This window comes from Elephas maximus, chromosome 23, assembly GCF_024166365.1.
Source record: "Elephas maximus indicus isolate mEleMax1 chromosome 23, mEleMax1 primary haplotype, whole genome shotgun sequence".
Taxonomy (NCBI): domain Eukaryota; kingdom Metazoa; phylum Chordata; class Mammalia; order Proboscidea; family Elephantidae; genus Elephas; species Elephas maximus.
In genome coordinates, this window is record NC_064841.1 from 10,812,380 (window position 1) to 10,827,870 (window position 15,491).

At 45.7% G+C, this 15,491-nt stretch overlaps 1 protein-coding gene across 8 annotated transcripts in view; it reads right to left on the reverse strand.

Annotated features, from left to right (window-relative positions):
- Positions 1-11,587, reverse strand: part of HPS3 (HPS3 biogenesis of lysosomal organelles complex 2 subunit 1) — a 54,625-nt gene extending 43,038 nt beyond the window's left edge. For 6 of the 8 annotated variants that reach the window (XR_007515088.1, XR_007515087.1, XM_049867489.1 and 3 more), the window contains exons 1-5: positions 11,242-11,587; positions 6,469-6,963; positions 5,659-5,830; positions 5,475-5,560; positions 148-340 (exon numbers count right to left, since the gene is read on the reverse strand). Coding sequence is in view for 6 of the 8 variants with exons in the window: in XM_049867489.1 (XP_049723446.1) it covers positions 148-340; positions 5,475-5,560; positions 5,659-5,830; positions 6,469-6,963; positions 11,242-11,458 (1,163 nt within the window). In the remaining 2 variants the exon portion in view is untranslated. Of the gene's footprint in view, positions 1-147; positions 341-5,474; positions 5,561-5,658; positions 5,831-6,468; positions 6,964-10,809; positions 10,915-11,085; positions 11,209-11,241 lie in introns of those variants that run through there. The other 2 variants (XM_049867493.1, XM_049867492.1) reach the window with 2 other exon arrangements.
- Between the last annotated feature and the right edge of the window lie 3,904 nt (positions 11,588-15,491).

Consider the following 15,491-nt stretch of genomic DNA (forward strand, 5'->3'; position numbering starts at 1 on the left):
AGACATGGACAGACAGACGTAAATCATTAATTTACAGCGCCACCTGCTGGGTCACACGATTCTCCCTTGAAGACTTGGGCAGCACTTGAAGAACTTCCAGAAAAATAAGGGAGTCGAAAGGAGGCGGCAGTGGAGCGGTAACAGTACCTTGTGATGACGTGCAGGAACTGCGGCGTGAGAACGGCCTGCTGAGACTTCTCGGGATATTGGTAGATGGACATTAATTCAACAGATTTGACAACCATGTAGAGATAGCCCGCGTGAGGTAACGAGAAAAAACAAAAGAGACTCAGCAACTCCTTTCCCTGAGATGAGTTTTTTCCATTCGAAGGAAGAGAACCTGCATTCAAAAATGACGGAAATAAAAACTTTGAAAACCAGTGAATAAATGGAAAGCAATCACCATCTCCTTTGCTGTGTAAACTATCTGAGTGGGTAAACAAACAGTTGCTAAGGGGTGGTTGCTCTTTATGGAAGAAAGCCAGTAATTAATGAAGAGGGAATGATATCATTAGGATGTCCCCACTTTGTAGCTCTTAATGGTATTTTAGGTTTGTTTAAATATGAAAATTCTCTTTTTTGAGACACATGAAGGAATCCTGGTGGCACAGTGGTTAAAGTGCTCAGCTGCTAACTGCAGGGTTGGTGATTCCAACCCACGAGCCATTCCACAGGAGAAAGATGTGGCAGCCCGCTGCTGTAAAGATTCACGGCCTTGGAAATCCTATGGGTCGGCTCTACTCTGAACTATACGGTTGCTATGAGTCAGAATCAACTCGACGGCAACGGCTTTTCTTAGAAACACAGGCTGAAGTATTTATGGACAAAATGATATAAACTCTGGGATTTGCACAGAAAAAATCTGGCAGGCGGTGAAGGAGTCATGACACAACACTGTTGAAGCTACGAGACAGATACATGGGGTTCACTACACAATTTTCTCCACATTTATATGTGTTCGACATTTTCTGTAATTGAAGTTTACAAAACAGTATGCCTCTGATTGACACCCTTCAAGGACATCCACTGACAATGGAAGAAGTCCAATTCTTCAGTCTTCACAACTGGCCAGAAGAAACACGTACATTTTTCCCTCCCTCTTCTCTCCTACACACACCTGTGCTTTAGCCAAATAGAAATCTCACTCATCTCCAAATGCACACAGCGATTTACGCCTCATCACACATGTGGGTTCCTCTCAGTAATATCAAAATCTCCACCTTCTGAAACTTCTAACCCAATAGGGCCCAGCTCAAAAAAACAAACAAAAAAAAAAACACTACCCATCCACTCATTTGTCTATTCAGTAAATATTCAAATACCTGCAGTGCCACCGTTCCAGGCTCTGGGGTTACATCAGCACACAAAACAAGGTAACTGCTTTCACAGAATATTCATTCTAGTGACAGGGGTTGGTAGAGAACACACAAATAAACAAACTCCGAGAGTGTGCGGAAGGGGGCATTTTAAACGGAGAGGTCAGGAAAGTCCTCTGTGGTGAGGTTACGTCTGAGCTGTGAGCTGAATGACTGGAAGATGCCAGCTGAGCATGATCTAAAGAAAATGTGCACTAAGCACAAGAGTGGCAAACCCACCAGCCACTCCACGGGAGAAAGATGTGGCAGCCTGGCCTGCTTCTGAAAAGATTTACAGTCTCAAAACCCTTTGGGGGCAGTTCTACTGTGTCCTATGGGGTTGCTATGAGTTAGAATCAACTCAGTGGCAATGGTTTATTTTCTTGGTTAGACAAGAGTATACTTGGCATATCTGGAGAACAGAGAGATGCCACTATGGATGGAAAATGGCTAGGGTCATGCAGGCCATGGGAAAGATTTGGGATTTTATCCCAAGTGCTTTGGAAAGCCAATGGAGGGTTTTAAGCACCAAGGAATGCTGACTGCTGAGAAGAGAATGAATTATAGGGAGCAATGGCAGAAGCAGATGTTTCTCATCCTGGCACTGACCTCTCCTGGGAGATGCCACCGCTTCCTCTGTGGGGACATAGGTTCCTCAGTGAGGGCAGCTCCCCAGTGGGCAGCCCTCCCTGAGGGGGTACCCTATCCTTAGAGAGCTTTCTACTCTCAGAGCACACAGTGCCATTTGCAACAAGTTGGTCCCCCCTAGACAGAAGCAGGGTTAGGAGCTATTACAATTTCTAAAGACCACACCTTATTTCCTTCTCTACTGATGGTAACTGTCAGTGAAAATCTGAGTTCTATACTCTCCTTGAGAAAGAACTCATTTGGCTACTTCCCCAACTCTTTCATTACAGGAAACTCTCTTTATAAGCCTTTTCAACCTCCCAGACAACTGCCAGAAAATTCTCCTTCATGCTGAACTAGAATCTGCTTCCTGGTAAGGCTCTACCTCTGGTCTTGGGGCTGCCTTCCAGATACAGACAACAAGCCCAATTCCTCTCCCACCTGTCGGACCTCTGATTTGTCCAGGCTGAGCTGCAACAGCCCGTAGCTGTTCCTCCAGTAGCATAGGTTGTGTCTTCCCATCATTCTGCACACCCTCTCTGTGGACATTCTCAAATCTACAAAACCAAAAAATCAAAACCCATTGCCATGGAGCCGATTCCGACGCATAGGGACCTATAGGACAGAGTAGAACTGCGCCACAGGGTTTCCAAAGAACGACTGGTGGATTCGAACTGCCAACCTTCTGGTTAGCAGCTGAGCTCTTAACTACTGTACCACCAGGGCTCCCAAATCTACAAAGATCCCAATATCGTGACAACCAGAACTGACCAGCACCAAACTGGAGGGAGCTCACCCACTTTTATTAGAGTATTATGCTATCACTCATGGAGTCTGAAACCAAATAGCTTTCTTGGCAACAACTTCCACTGAGTTGTCCCGCAGCTTAAGTGCCTGAGTTTTTTCAACAGGACTCACTGTTAATTGTGTCTCACTGACCTTCTATCACAGTAAAGGTTTCTCAAACTGTAACCACTTCCAGACACCTTCATAATTTTTTTCAATATGTGTGTACTATCTTTATTGTTAATTGCTCAATTTTTTCCTTAAATCAACATTTTTAATTTAAATACTTTCATTTGTGTCCCTATCATGGATGGAAAACCAGGCACTTGCTATTAAAGAAAAGAAACATACAAATAAGTCCAACAAAAAAGTAAAGAATTGTGTATGTTTTAATGGAGTATGTTGCCAGTTGTCTTGGTCATCTACTGCTGCTATAACAAAAATACCACATGTGGACGGCTTTAACAAAGAGAAATTTATTTTCTCACAGTCTAGTAGGCTACAAGTCCAAATTCAGGGCATCAGCTCCAGGGAAAGGCTCTCTCTCTGTCAGCTTGGGAGAAGGTCCTTCTCATCAACCTTCCCCTGGACTAGGAGCTTCTCTGCACAGGGACCCCGGGTCCAAAGGATGCACTATGCTCCCAGTGCTTCTTTCTTGGTGCTCTGTGGTTCCCCTGTCTTTCTGCTTGCTTCTCTATTTTATCTCCCATAAGATAAAAGGTGATACAGGCCACACTCCAGGGAAACTCCTTTTATATTGGATCAGGGATGTGAGGTAACCTGAGTAAGGATGTTACATCCCACCCTAATCCTCTTTAACATAACCTAATCTTGCCTCATTAACCACAGGCAGAGATTAGGATTTACAACACATAGGAAAATTACATCAATCACAAAATGAAGGACAACCACACATTACTGGGAAATTGTTGCCTAACCAAGTTGATGCATGTTTTGGGTAACACAATTAAATTCATGATACCAGCCAACACTCTAAATCTGCAGCCTACTCTCCAACCAAAAAAGGGAAGTATTGTAACTGTTAAACAGGTGTTACCCAAAAACAGAGGTGTTACAGACTAACCAGCATCAAGGCGAGACTTTCAGATAGAATCAGAAAGAAGAACATTCACTGGCTTGACAACTACCTCCATTACATTTAACCCTGAGTCTTGGCCCGTTATTATAGGTTGACTCCATCTTTTCGGATCCTGATTCCACAATCTTGTATAATAATTACCCCTTCCAGCTACTATCATTTCTTGCTGGACTACCAGAATCACCTCCTAACGTCCTCTCTATTCACTCCGGATACCTTCTTTGCACGGCAACTAAAGCGATCTTTTTCTAAAAGCGAACTGGGCCATGTCATGGCCCTCTCAATCGCCAAACCCCAACATACACACAAGCTCGTGTCTGTTCCTTTCCCCAAACACACACAAACACAATAGCACTACGTCCTTCCTCCAATACAGACACAGAAAAAATCATGTCACCACCCACCTTCTCCCAACACACACACACACACATCTCAAAACCCCATACTGGCCTCCCACGGCTCCTCACCTGAAGAGCTACATGGCTCTAACGTGCCTGTGGGCCCTGTAAGGTCCTCAGCTTTGTCTCTTGCCTTGTGCACTTGCGGCACTCTCCGCAGTCTTGCTTCTCTCAGTTCCTCAAACAGAACGTTCTCCCTCCGCCGCAGAGCCTATGGTGCTTCCTGTGTCTGGAAGGCTCCCTTCATCTCCCTGTACCAGCTCCCAGCCCCAGGTCAGCCCTGATTCAGACCTGCTTCCTCAAGAACCTCGCTCTGACTCCAAGATGAAAACAGGGGCTTTTGGTTAAGGGCTCTCAGAGCAGTATCTTTCAACACTCATGTGTGTGTCTGCGCGCGCCTGTGTACATAACTGCATTCTCTTTTGTATTGTTATCCGATTAAAGGCTTCCTTCCCGCCTAGACAACAAGCTCCAGGAGTGCAGGAACGTTGCCTACTTTCGCTCATTTAACAGCTCCCCAGTATTCAGCACAGTACTCAAAATCGTAGGTACTGAATGCATACCAAGAAAAAAATAAATGGTTACAAACACATTTAATCAGACTGAGATTTATATTTTTCTCTAGGCAACCTCTAAAGGGGTTAAGCAGGAAAGGGCTCGAAGCCCATGGGTGACTTTGAATTCTGGCTGCCCATTAGGCCAAAGACCGGCTTTGAAAAAATACTGAAGCCCAGGCCCCATAACCGACCAGTTAAGTCGGAATCTCCAGCATGCAAAACCAGAGCACTGGTATTTTTAAAAGCATCTGGCTAAGCCCAATGTGTGGCAGGGTTGAGCACCACCGCTTTACATAAATTTTCATCCAGTCCACATTTTTCCACCGTGCTCACAAGACCGTCACACGAAGCTGTGCACAACACCCAGCTGGAACTGAGATAAACCACAGCGCCTACAAAGCTCTGATCTCCCTTTTTGAGCCTAATGACCCTTTCCAAAGGGAAACGGGCTTTGCCTGTCGTACACCCTCTTCCATGGCTCCTCCTTGTAGACACCACTTCCCTTTCTAGTTAGTGCTCAGGCATTTGCTGAGGAACTTGGCCGAAGCCACAGCGAGGCTCAGTGGAAGAACCAAACCCACCGCTCACACTAGTCTCCACTCTCAGCCCAGAGCCTCTTCGCCTGGCTGCACCGAAGCCTCGTCATACTTACCTGTTTGGTAAATGGGTAGCAGCTGAAGTGAATGCAACTTGACGTCATCAGGCAACACATAAGACGAAATATCAGAAGTAAAGCGCCTGTGAGGTAAAAAGACGGGTACGGGGAGAGCTATTTCCATGTACTTTAAGAAGGTAAATATTTATTAAATACTGGTGAATAAAAAGCTTTCAGATACCTGTAGAGCAGGTGCTGAACGTGGAAATATTTTATTTTTTCATCAGCTAATCCTGTTGACTCCAATGTAACAGACACTCCAGACTGTTTGCTTTTCTCGCCAAGAAGTTCCATGGGGTTTGGGCACACAACAAAACCATCTGCCTCAAGCTGGAAAGTTTCATTACTGATGCCTTAAAAAATAAAATTTAAGTTTAACAACTTCAAGTACTACTACCTGATTGAATGAAAATTAGAAGTCACAGGTCCTCCACCAGTTAGACATATAACCCACTGCCATCGAGTCAATTCGGACTCATAGCGACCCCATAGGGTTTCTGAGGCTGTAAACCTCTACAGAAGCAGACTGCCACAGCTTACTCCTGTGGAGCCACTGGTAGTTTTGAACCACTGACCCTTCTAGTAGCAGTCGATCGCTTTAGCTACTGCACCACCAGGGCTCCATGAACAGATTTATAGACATCTTATTTACTTATACACATATCTCCTACATTTACAAGGCATCACAGCTTTGAAAAATCTTAATACTCACTGATCCCTCACAACTAGGTCAGGCACTATCATCTCCATTTTACAGATGAGGAAAATGAGGCTCAGCAGTGGGGTTAATCGACAAGTACATGTAGAGACACGTTTACATGCTACAGAATAAGATCTGTGCAGCCAGTCAACAAACCCATATCCTGCGTTACAGGCATCAGTAAATCTATAATGTGGCTTGGCACCATGCATTCAGAGAGAGCCCTTCGAAGATTGTTGGAGGTGAAGGTTTTCTCTACGTGTAAACAAGCAAGTTAAATTCATCATTTACCTTCTTCTGCCTGTTTCATTGGACTGTTGGTCTTTTGTGGACGGTGGTTCACACTCGCTCCCTTTTTAGGTTCTGACTCCAGTTTTAGGATTAAGACTTCTAAATCTGACATAGCAGCGACATATCCAGCGCAAAAAGAAATTTCTACTGGAGTGATATTATCTGTGTGTATAATTAATGAACGTTCAAAGTCCAATATTGAGAACTCCTCGTCAATGATCTGATACGTCAAACTAAATAAGATTAGCTTATTTGTGCAGCCAACAAGAAGGTCTCCTTTCACCGGGCAACAGGAAATGCAAAAGGGGGCTTCAGAAAGGGGTATTTCGACAATGGACATCTGGTCTCTGAAGGTTTCCCTGAAGGGAGTCTCCACATTATGCCCAATCATTCGGATACACACACGAGAGCTTTCAGTCCTTTTGCTTCTCCAGTTCACGTAAGCACGAAGAAACGTGGCTTTGTTTTTCTCTTCAATTGCCACCAAATAGTCTCCTGCAAAGAAGGTAAGACTGCTGTAAGCATTTCTAAGTTGAAACAGAACCACTGCCTTGCTACCATGAAAAGGAACTATTAATGAACCCTAGCCATGAATGGTCGAATTAAAGGTGGACTAGAGCAAAACTTGAAGAAACGGGATCTGAGGTGTTAGTATTTTTTAACTGACGTTAGGGTTTTAGGCTCTAAAATACAATATACCCCAATTTTAGTGTCTCAAAATAACGCATTAATGAATTAGTAGCCTATACAGAAATTTTACATTTTATTCTTTAGATTAGCTCTCTGCATTTTCCGTAGTTCTCAATCTGTAACTCCAGCAAAGCTCTCTGACACAATGAGTTCAGTAGTACTAAAAAAAATCAATTCACTGACAGGGACTCCATGTATGTCAGAGTAGAGCTGTGCCCCTATTGGCTTTCAGTGGCTGATTTCTCAGAAATAGGTCATCAGGCCTTCCTTTCAAGGCACCTCTGCAGAGACTCAAACCTCCAACCTTCTGGTTAGCAGCAGGTAATGTTAACTGTTCACACTACCCCATGGACTCCTCAGTAGCATTAGTATGACTATAAACCTGCTGTCAAGTTGATTCCGACTCCTAGCGACTCTATAGGACAAGGTAGAACTGCCCCATAGGGTTTCCTAGGCTGTCATCTTTATGGAAGCAGACTGCCACGTCTTTTTCTCACGGAGCGGCCGGTGGGTTTGAACCACCAACCATTTGGTTACCAACCGAGTGCTTTAACCACTGTGCCACCAGGGCTCCTTTAAATACCAGAAAACCAAACCCGTTGCCCTCGAACCAAGTCCGACTCATAACGACCCTACAGGACAGCACAGAACTGCCCCACAGGATTTCCTAGGAGTGGCTGGTGGATTCGAATTGCCAAACTTTTTTTGGTTAGCAGCCATGCTCTTACTAACCACTGCGCCCCCAGGGCTCTGTGACTTCCTATAATCAGGTATAAATTAAGGAACTTGGAGTCAGCAGAACCTACGCTTCAACCTCTTTCCTTTCCACAAAAGTCACAACCTCTGTCAACTCTACGAAATCGAACAAAGCTGTACATATCACAGAACACTGCGATGCAAGTTGATTTCTCCTTAACTGTTGACTGAATTAGACTACACTTATTTGCCGGGAGAGGTCAAAGTGATAAAAAAAAAAAAAAAAGAGATGCCTAAAGAACAGTGATCTTCCCCACTCCCCTGCAGTCCCACCCCTGGGGAATCCACGTGACCACACATGCCTGGTACTGCCCTTGTGCGCATCTCGACACACATAGAAACACAGATGTAAAGGGGTGTTTTGTTTGCCTTTTCTGCTTGTTTGCTACAATGGAATCACACTAAATATATTCGCTACTTTTAAAGTATTAACAATAAATCTTTCCATTCACATTAATACACAGGGATCTAACAGCTTTTCAATATCTACAACCAAAAAAAAAACCCCAAACCCACTGCGGAGTCAACTCCGACTCATAGAGACCCTATTGGACAGAGCAGAACTGCCCCATAGGGTTTCCTACATATACATGTACCATAATCTGTTCAACGGTTCCCCCACTGACGTACCAAAAAAAGCCAAACCCAGTGCCATCGAGTTGATTCTGACTCATAGAGACACTACAGGACAGAGCAGAACTGCCCCATAGAGTTTCCAAGGAGTGCCTGGCAGATTCAAACTGCCAACCCTTTGGTTAGCAGCCGTAGCACTTAACCACTACGCCACCAGGGTTTCCCACTGACGTACATTCAGGTTATTTCCAGTGTTTTCCCACTATATTTAATGTTGTAATGAACACGCCTGTACCTACATACTTATTTACTGGAAGGGCTCTTTCAAAGGCATAAAAAAAAAAGAAAATAGATTCCCCAAAATGGGAATGCTGGGTCAAAGGGCTGGCATCTCTGAAATTTTAAGAAAGACTGCAAAATTGCCGTCCTAATTAAAAAAAAAAATTAGAAATTCATGATGTGAACATACCTGTTTTCCCACATTCTCACCTGCACTGATTCTGTGCAGTGGAGAAAAACGAGACTTTCAAAACGATGTAATCATTTATACTGCCCAGCCTATTTACACAGCTGACCATGTTTTTCTATGATTGTCGGCATGTAGCTTTGCTTCTACAACTTGTCCGTTTTCTACTAGATTGTTCAATTTGTATTTCTTATCCATGAATAGCTCTCTGTAGAAAAGATACACTAACCCTTTGTTGGAGCGCTGGTAGCACAGTGGTTAAGAGCTCAGCTGTCAACCAAAAGTTGGCAGTTGGAATCCACTAGCCAGTTCGAATCCACCAGCTGCTCCTTGGAAACCCTATGGGGCAGTTCTACTGTCCTATAGAGGCTCTATGAGTTGGAATTGACTCAACAGCAATGGGTTTAACCCTTTGTTGGTTATGTATAGAAATAGTTTTCCACAGTCTATTGTTTGGGTTTACTTATGGCATCTCTTACCATACAATTTTTATGTAGTTTGGTACATATCTTGGCTTCCAAGTTTCCTGTCTTGCTTAAATGGTCTCCCATGTCCTCCAATTGACAAAAATATTCTCCTACATATTCTATTTTATTGGGGGCGGGGGCGAGGTTGAATTAGATTTTAGAATGGGAGGAGGCAGAAAAGTTAGGGATCTAATTTTAGTTCTTCAAAAATAGAACCTATTACCTTAACACCATTAAGTAAACCAGCCCTTTCCCACTGAACTGGAACTGAAATGCTGCTGTTACTGTACCCAGTTCCTATATACACATCTGGCAAGTGAGCACAGAGAAGACAAATGCATTTTGGGAATGACGGTCAATTCTGACATTTTCAAAACTATTTTAAAATCTTCCACAAATGAAGTTAAGTTTTGTTACTTTTTAAAGGATCTGTATTTTGTTTGTTTTCAAGAAAATAAGAAGTGATATATGAAGAATACAGAATATAAAAGCATCTGCTAAAAAGAAAAAAGAAATACTGGTGGCCTAGCTTCCAGCATCACAGCAACATGGAAGCCACCATAGTACCACAAACTGACAGACAGGTGGTAGATACGGAGATATAGACACAAAAGCATCTGTGAGTATGAGTGTATCCTATTGGTTCTATTTCTCCGGAGAACCTTGAGTGAGTACATATCCCGAAATTTTATAAAAAGAGAAAAATATCTTGCTTATTAGAGACTTAAAGAACTGAAAATATTTTCCGCTTGAGTAAGAGACCAGCAAGCATTTACAATAAATATAAACGGTTGACATAAGATTCCTTCTGGTTTTGACAGGGAGATTGCCACAGAGGACAAAGACACTGGGTGCTAAGAATTGCAACTCCCACGTCCCAGTTACTGTGAGTGGGAGGAGGAGACCAAAGGGGGAAAGTTGAGAAGTGAAAGACAAGTTACCTGGACTTCTCATAGCCCAGAGTCAGCCCTACTTACGTTCAGTCATGCGTGGATAAACAGAAGTGGCTAGGGGTCGAAGACTAAGCCAGACTTAAAGTCACCCTGGAACTACAGGGCCCACGCTAATGCCATCCCACGTGACTCCTGAACGTCTCTAAAGGCAGCCAGCTTTGTTCTTCAAGGCTTCACTAACCATGTTACCATGTTACTCGTGACTTCCTGCAGCCGCTGCGGCTGCAGGTCAGTGGGTAGATCTCAATCTTGGCTCAACACTCAACACTAGACTCACCCCAATGCTGGGCCCAATAAACAACTGACACTGTTCGCATTTTCTTAAAGACCCCCAGGCAGTGGCAATCCTAGGGGCCCAGGATCACCACTACCCACAGGCAAAGAAACCCTGAGAAGGGAGAGCGAAGGCGAGCCCCAAGGGCAATCTCTAAATTACCTCCCCTACACACACGATTGGAAGATGAACAGACGTTGACAGCGGCCCGCAGCAGCAGAGATCACTTCCACACGCCTTCCCCCGCTGCGGCCGGCTGCCTGTCAGGCGCCTTTCATGTTTGTGGCGCCTCGGATAGCATTCCGCGTCGCAGCTGCCGCCCTCTTGAACTTGCGCCCAAGGCAAGCGACTCCCCCTGCCTGTCCCTCCCCCTGCCTGTCCCTCCCCCTATCCGCGAGCGGTCAGCGGCCGGAGCAGCAGGCTCACACCTGTGGTTACCTGGACAACTGCACAGCTCACCGCATCAGAGGAATCGGCGGCCAGCCCGGGCGTGGCCATCGGGCAGGTCCCGGGAAGCATAAAGTCCCTTCCCCGCCCCGAGCTGCCGCCCAGACCGCTAGAAGGAGGCCTCAAGGCGGCGCTGCTGCCACTCACCTGCCTCGCTGTAGGCCAAGCGCAGCACCCGGCCCAGCGTGGAGAAGGCGCACCTCGGCTGGCACAGCTCCTGGCCCGACACGGCGAACGCCTCCACCTTGCAGCCCGCCGCCACGAACAGCGCGTCGCGCCCCCCGCCGCAGAACTGCTCGGGCTCGTGCTTGCAGGGCACCACCTGCTGCGACCCGAACGGGTGCAGGTTGTACAGGTGCACCATCCCGGCGCCCGCTCCTGCCTCCCCACGCCCGCCGGGCGCCCGCAGACCCCGCGCCGGCCGCAGAGGCAGCACCACTTCCGCGAGCGAGCGAGCCCGCGGCGCCAAGTCACGTGAGCACCGGGGCCAGGCCCGCCTGCGGCTCCGCTTTTTAAAGAGGCCGTGCGAAGGCGGGGGGGCGTGGCCTCTCCTCCTGGCCCCGCCCGCGCCCCGCCCGCGCCCCGCCCACGCACCCGCCCCCCACGCGCACGCGCCCCGCGGGACCCTGCCTCCTGCTTCTCCGACCTGTGTGCCTCGGGGCGTCTGGGCTCTGCGCTCAGCGACTGGTGGACGCGGGACGTCCTACGTCCTAACCGTCCGAATCTTATTCTCAAACGGTTAAAAAAAAAAAAAAAGTTCTCTGTCCAGTATTGGAAAGATTTTTTTTTTAACTTTGTGATTATTACAAAAAATAAAAGAGAAATGACCGTGAGCTGGTGCACGGCTGCTTCAGCTTTCAGACGAGATGTTGTAACATGGAACAGATTTAATTTCCTACTTGAAACAACGAAAATATCAGACATAATAGATGAAACAATGGTTTGCAAGACACCGGTCATCAAACAACGGAAGAGTGTCCCTGAGAGCTGGGAAGCTGATGAGATGAGAGCTGAGATTGCCCCAGTTCACTGCCTTAAGAGGGGTTCCCGTGGAGTTGAGACAGAGCTGAAAGTCCAGGGAGACCCAGGGAGCTAGAATTTTGGAGGACAGAGTACCAAAGAGCTGAGAGCTGTACACTGAGATATCGAGGAGTCTGCAGAGTCCCTCTCAGTATTCAGTAGGGTGCTAATCAACACATGCAGTATTTGAGGAAATTACCTGAAGCTGGGGAAAGAACCACGGAAAAAGATTAGAGGTAACAGAAACTCGTGTTCACTCAGCGCCTGGAATGACGACTGTTCCCACCAGCCAGCCTGGAAAACCTCATTATTCTTGGGGCATTGGGTAGAATATTCCAGAGTTTTGCCTCAGTTGTTAGTTGCTGTTGCGTGGACTCCAGCTAGTGGTGATCTCACGTAGTCTAAGGAAAGGAAGCCTCGGAGGTCCTGCACCATCCTCACGGTCACTGCTACGTTTGAGAGCATTGTTGCAGCCGTTATGTCAGTCCTCCTCACTGAGGGTTTCCCTCCGTTTCACTGACCCTCTACTTTGCTAAACATGATGTTCTTTTCCCACGATTGGTTTTTCCTGATGATGTGTCCAAAAATCAGCCACTGAAAACCCTGTGGAGCACAATTCTAGTCTGACACATGGGGTTGTCATAAGTCAGAATCAACAGCAGGTGGTATGTATATCATGGTAACAAGCAAAAACTGGAATTTAAAAATAACATTTACCAAAGGACTCATGGACCCCAACTACCATGGCCTCCACCAGACTGAGTCTGCCAGTACAACTAGATGGTGCCCGGGTACCACCAGTGACTGCTCTGACAGGGATCACAGTAGAGGGTCCCAGACAGAACTGGAGAAAAGTGTAGAACAAAATTCTAACTCACAAAAAAGACCACACTTACTGGCCTCACAGAGACTGGAGAAACCCTGAAAGTATGGCCCCTGAATACCCTTTTAGCTCAGTAATGAAGTCACTCCTGTGGCTCACCCTTCATCCAAAGATTAGACAGGCCCATAAAACAAAACAAGACTAAAGGGGCACACCAGCCCAGGGGCAAGGACTAGATGACAGGAGGGGACAGGAAAGCTGGTAATGGGGAACCCAAGGTGAAGGGAGAGCGATGACCTGTCATGGGGTTGTCAACCAATGTCATAAAACAATATGTGTACTGTTTAATGAGAAGCTAGTTTGTTCTGTAAACCTAAATACAATAAAAATAACATTTAAAAAACAGAACATATGAAATATTTACAGAGGAATCTGATAAAAGATGTGCAAGCCCTGTACACTGAAAGTATAAAACATTGCTTAGGGAAATTAAAGAAGACTCAAGTAGGTGGAGACATTCCAAGTTCATGGGTAGAATGAACTGCTCAAACTGTATAGATTCAATGCAGTCTCAATCAAAATCACAGGCTCTTTTGTATGAATGGGCAAGATGATTCTAAAATTTATATGGAAATTCAAAGAAGAGACAGACAACATTGAAAATAGAAGAACAAACTTGGAGGACTAATGCTATCTGATTTGAAAACCTACTATAAAGCTATAGTAATAAAGTCGGTGTGTCACTTTCCTATTGAAAACATTCCACTCCTTCCCAGGATATTTAAAACCAAAACTTAGGTTGGCCTGCAAGGTCCTACATTATCTGGCCTGTGTGTCCCTCTGCAACCTCAGTGTCTACCACTCTTTTTCCTTCCACCCCAGACACAGAAGCCCTCTTCCTTGTTCCCAAACATCTGCTGCTCATTCCTTTTGATATGGGTTGCACTGTGTTCCCCCCCATCAAAAGCTATGTTGATGTCCCAACCCCCTCAAACCCTATTACCTTATTTGGAAACAGGGTTATCACAGTCGTAATTAGTTCAGATGAGGTAACAGCAGAGTTGGATGGGCCCTAAGCTCTTTGTGTCTAGTGTCCTTACGAGAGAGAAAACGGAAGACAGACAGACAGAGAGGGAAGATGGCCATGTGAAGACAGAGGGGAAGTTGGAGATGTGGTGCTACAAGCCAAGAAATATCTGGGACCACCAGAAGCTAAAAGAGGCAAGGAAGACTTCCTCCTCTAGAGGCTTCAAAGGGAGCACAGCCCTGCCTACACCTTGATTTCAGGCTTCTACTCTCCAGAACTGTGAGATGATACATTTTTGTTGTTTTAATCCACCCAGTTTGTGGTCCTTTGTTACAGCAGCCCTAAGAAATTAGTACACCCTCCTTAGGACCTTAGGAGCCCTAGTGGTGCACTAGGTAAAAGCTACGGCTGCTAACCAAAAGGTTGGCAGTTCAAATCCACCAGCTACTCCTTGGAAACCCTATGGGGTAGTTCTACTCTGTCCAATATGGTCACTTTGAGTTGGAATCAACTCGATGGCAACGGTTGGTTAGTTCTCTCTGCCTAGAACTTGTTCCCAGATCATCCTATGACTTACTGTCTTGTTTCTTTTTCGGCCCTCTCTAATGTCGTTTTCCTAACATCCTATGTAACTACTCTCCACCCCAGGCTCCTGGTATTCTCTCCTCATTCTACCTTATCATTACCTGGCATCTTATATATCGTATTTTCTATTTATTTGCTTTTTTTTTTTTTTGTCTTCCACTAGAAAAGAAGCAATTTAAGAGTATGGACTTTCTCTCTTCACACCTCTACCGTGGTACCTGGAATGTCACCTGACACGTGGAAGGTGCTCAATAAGTATTCGCTGAATTAGTGAGTTTGGACCCCGCTGGATAGGGTCGCTAGGAGTTGGACTCGACTCAACGGCTGTGGGTGCAGTGGGTAGTCCTAGAGTTATTTAGTCTCTTAGAGCCTCGGTTTCCTCATTTCTATCTGCCTTAAGGGGCTGCTGGGAGGATTAAATGAGATAAGGCATTTGATGTGTTCAGCACAGTGCTGGGCATAGGGCAGGAAGCCCACACACTCTCTCATGCTTTTACATTAGCCGTTATTTCTGCCATTTTTCTGTGACCCACGTGACCCATGACCCTCAGCAGCAGCCAGGAAAGTATATACTCACTCCCCTCTGGGAAAAGATGATGCAAGCAGAGCCAGAGAATCTAAATCTTGGCTTTTACGTTTTGAAAGCTTATATGGATTCATAGGACAGAAAGATCTGGAAAACAGTGAGATCCGTCAGGGCCAGTCGACTTCTAAACCAATGAGGAGACAGCGTGTTAAAATGAGGTGAGAGAAGGAGAGCCCAAGGGAAGCAAAGGAGTCAAAGGCAGGTTTGTGATCCTGAGAAGGGGCCCGAGCTCTGCTCAAATCCAGGACACCCCACCACCACGCAAGACATGGCCCAAAGGAAGGAGAAATGACAGAAATCCCAGTTAGACTTAAAGAATCAAGAGCAAGGGACCAAAAGCAATAAAACAATAGTTG